At 48.8% G+C, this 2,960-nt stretch overlaps 1 protein-coding gene across 1 annotated transcript; it reads left to right on the forward strand.

Annotated features, from left to right (window-relative positions):
• The first annotated feature begins 1,114 nt into the window (after positions 1 to 1,114).
• LOC108221515 (uncharacterized) lies at positions 1,115 to 2,251 on the forward strand. Its single transcript, XM_017395388.1, has one exon. It carries the CDS (start codon positions 1,115 to 1,117, stop codon positions 2,249 to 2,251), a length of 1,137 nt encoding a protein of 378 aa, XP_017250877.1.
• Positions 2,252 to 2,960: the final 709 nt, after the last annotated feature.

The following is a 2,960-nucleotide window of genomic DNA, read 5'->3' on the forward strand; positions in this document are numbered from 1 at the left end:
GAAAAGCAGGTCAAATTCTATGTGGTTCGGGTGGAAAGCCCGTACAATGCTATTCTGGGGAGACCAGTCCTTGCTTCCTTTCAGGCTATTGCCTCCATTCATCATCTCAAACTGAAGTTCCCTACTGAGAAAGGAGTGGGGGAGATGAGGGGCGATCAAAAGACCGCCCGTATCATTATGTTGGAAGATCTGGAAAAAGAAAAGGATCTAGGTGGCGCCGAAGGAAATAAAAGGCGCCGAACCGAAGATGATTCTGGAAGCAGTGGCCACGCCATGCATATTGAGTTGGAGAAATTTGGAGATGATCTCTCAAACCCGATTGCTGAACCAGGCACGGAGACCGAAGAGGTGGAATTATATGCGGGTTGTGCAGGAAAAATGGTTCGGATCGGGAAAGATATGGAGCCGAGGCTGAAGGAAAAAGTGATCGATGTAGTCCCTCAGTATCATGATGTTTTTTCTTGGGGGCCCGAAGACATGCCGGGACTGGATGCATCGATCGCTCGGCATAGGCTAAATGTTGATCCACAGGCTAAGCCAGTTAAACAGAAGAAAAGGAACTTCGCCATGGAAAGGCAGAAGGTGATCGAAGCCGAAGTGGAAAAGTTGCTAGAAGCCAAGTTCATTGAGGAGATCGAATATCCAGAATGGTTGGCCAATGTGGTGGTGGTCAAGAAGTCAAACAACAAATGGAGAATGTGTGTCGATTATACCGACCTCAACAAAAGCTACCCAAAGGACCACTATCCCCTTCCAAATATTGATCAGCTGATAGATGCCACCTCTGGTTATCAAATACTCAGCTTTCTGGACGCTTTTTCGGGATATCATCAGATCGCCATGAATGCCGAGGATATTCCCAAGACAGCATTCATCACCCCGAAGGGTACCTATGCGTACATCAAAATGCCCTTCGGTCTGAAAAACGCGGGGGCCACTTTTCAGAGGATGGTGAAGAAAGTCTTCGCCGAACAGATCGGTCGGAACATGGAATGTTACGTACATGATATGATGGTGAAGTCCATGTTTCGCGATCATGCCGATGACCTCAAAGAATGCTTTGAGACATGGTCAGTGCACCTTAGGGGTTTGTAGTGGCAAGAACCTAGGGTACATGGTCAGTGCAAGGGGGATCGAGGCGAACCCGGAAAAGATAAAGGCAGTGCAAGACATGGAAGCCCCGAAGACCATTTGGGAAATTCAAAAGCTAACCGGACGACTGGCGGCCCTTCGCAGGTTCATCTCTCGGTCGGCTGAAAAAGCGCTTCCTTTCTTTGAAGTACTAAAGAGAGCAAAAAATTTCGAGTGGGGGCCGATCTGTATGAAGTCCTTCGAGGAAATTAAGGAATACTTGATTAAAGCACCCCTACTGATGAGACCTGACCCGAAGGAAACCCTCCAGCTGTACCTGGCAGTGAGCGACCGAACTCTGGGTGCAGTTCTGGTTAAAGAACACGAGAAGAACCAACATCCGGTCTTCTACGTGTCTCATATGTTAAATGATGCGGAGACCCGATACCCGAACGCGGAAAAGTTCGCATATGGGCTGGTTATGGCCTCCCGAAAATTGCGGCAATACTTCCAGGGCCGAACGATACAGGTGGTCACTGACCAACCTCTGAAAAAGATTCTCAGTCGACCAGAAGCGCCTTCGGGCCGAGTTGTTGCCTGGTCCATAGAATTGGGGGAATACGACTTGGAATATGTTCCCCGAACCGCCATCAAAGCTCAAGCCCTGGCCGACTTCATGGTAGAATGCACTTTCTCTGGGCCGAAAGACCTAGAACTGAAGGAACAACTCATCAGGACTCCAAGAAAATGGAAGTTATTCGTAGATGGATCGGTGGCCGGGCCTAAATGTGGGGCTGGTCTGATTCTTTCCAGTCCGGATGGGTTTGAAATCTGCCAAGCCATCCGATTCACTTTCCCGCTGACCAACAATGAGGCCGAGTACGAAGCCCTTCTAGCTGGAATGGGTCTGGCAAGAAATCTTGAAGTCAGACACTTGAGGGCCTTTAGTGACTCCATGCTGGTCGTTAAACACTTTTCGGGGGTGTATGAACAAAAGGAGCCCCGAACGAAAGCTTATGCCACAAAGGTACGAGAACAGTCTTTGTATTTTGAATCATTTGAACTGAGTGCCATCGGTCGTGAAGACAACAGCCGAGCCGATGCTCTCTCTCGCCTGGCCTTGGCCGAGACCCATAACTTGACAGGGTCAATCTATCTGTCTGAAGTAAAAGTGCCTTAGGTCGACAAAAAAGCCTGCTTAGAGATTCACCATGGTGTGAATTGGATGACTCCCATCAGAACCTACCTAGAGAAAGGGTTCCTCCTTTTAGAGAAAAAAGAGGCCCAAAATGTTAAGTACAGAGCAGCTAACTATACACTGATCGGCGGCCCACTCTTTAGGCGATCAGTCTTTCAGCCACTGCTCCGATGTCTAGACTCGGAGGAACAGCTACTTGCCCTGGAAACAGTTCATGAAGGAATATGCGGCGAACACCTGGCAGGACCATCCCTAGCATTGAAGATACTCTGACAGGGCTTTTTCTGGCCGACCTTAAGGGAAGATGCTGTCAGCTACTCTAGAAAATGCCTACAATGCCAACTCCACAGCAACATCCCAAAACAACCACCAGAGGAAATGACTTCGGTTCTCAGTCCGATACCTTTCTCCATGTGGGCCATCGACATAGTGGGGATCTTACCGACCAGCACTCGACATGCCAAGTACTGTATTGTGGTCATTGACTACATGACAAAGTGGGTCGAAGCCCGACCACTTTCAGCTATCACCGAGCAGGCCGCCAAGAAGTTCTTCCTTGAGCAGATAATAGTGAGGTTCGGCATACCAATGGTGTGCGTATCCGACAATGGAACTCAATTTGTCGGAAGCAAGTTCAGAGAGTTTTTGAATAGCTTCGGAATTCAACAAAGGTTCAGTTCAGTCGGTCACC

This window comes from Daucus carota, chromosome 5 (assembly GCF_001625215.2).
Source record: "Daucus carota subsp. sativus chromosome 5, DH1 v3.0, whole genome shotgun sequence".
Classification (NCBI taxonomy): Eukaryota; Viridiplantae; Streptophyta; class Magnoliopsida; order Apiales; family Apiaceae; genus Daucus; species Daucus carota.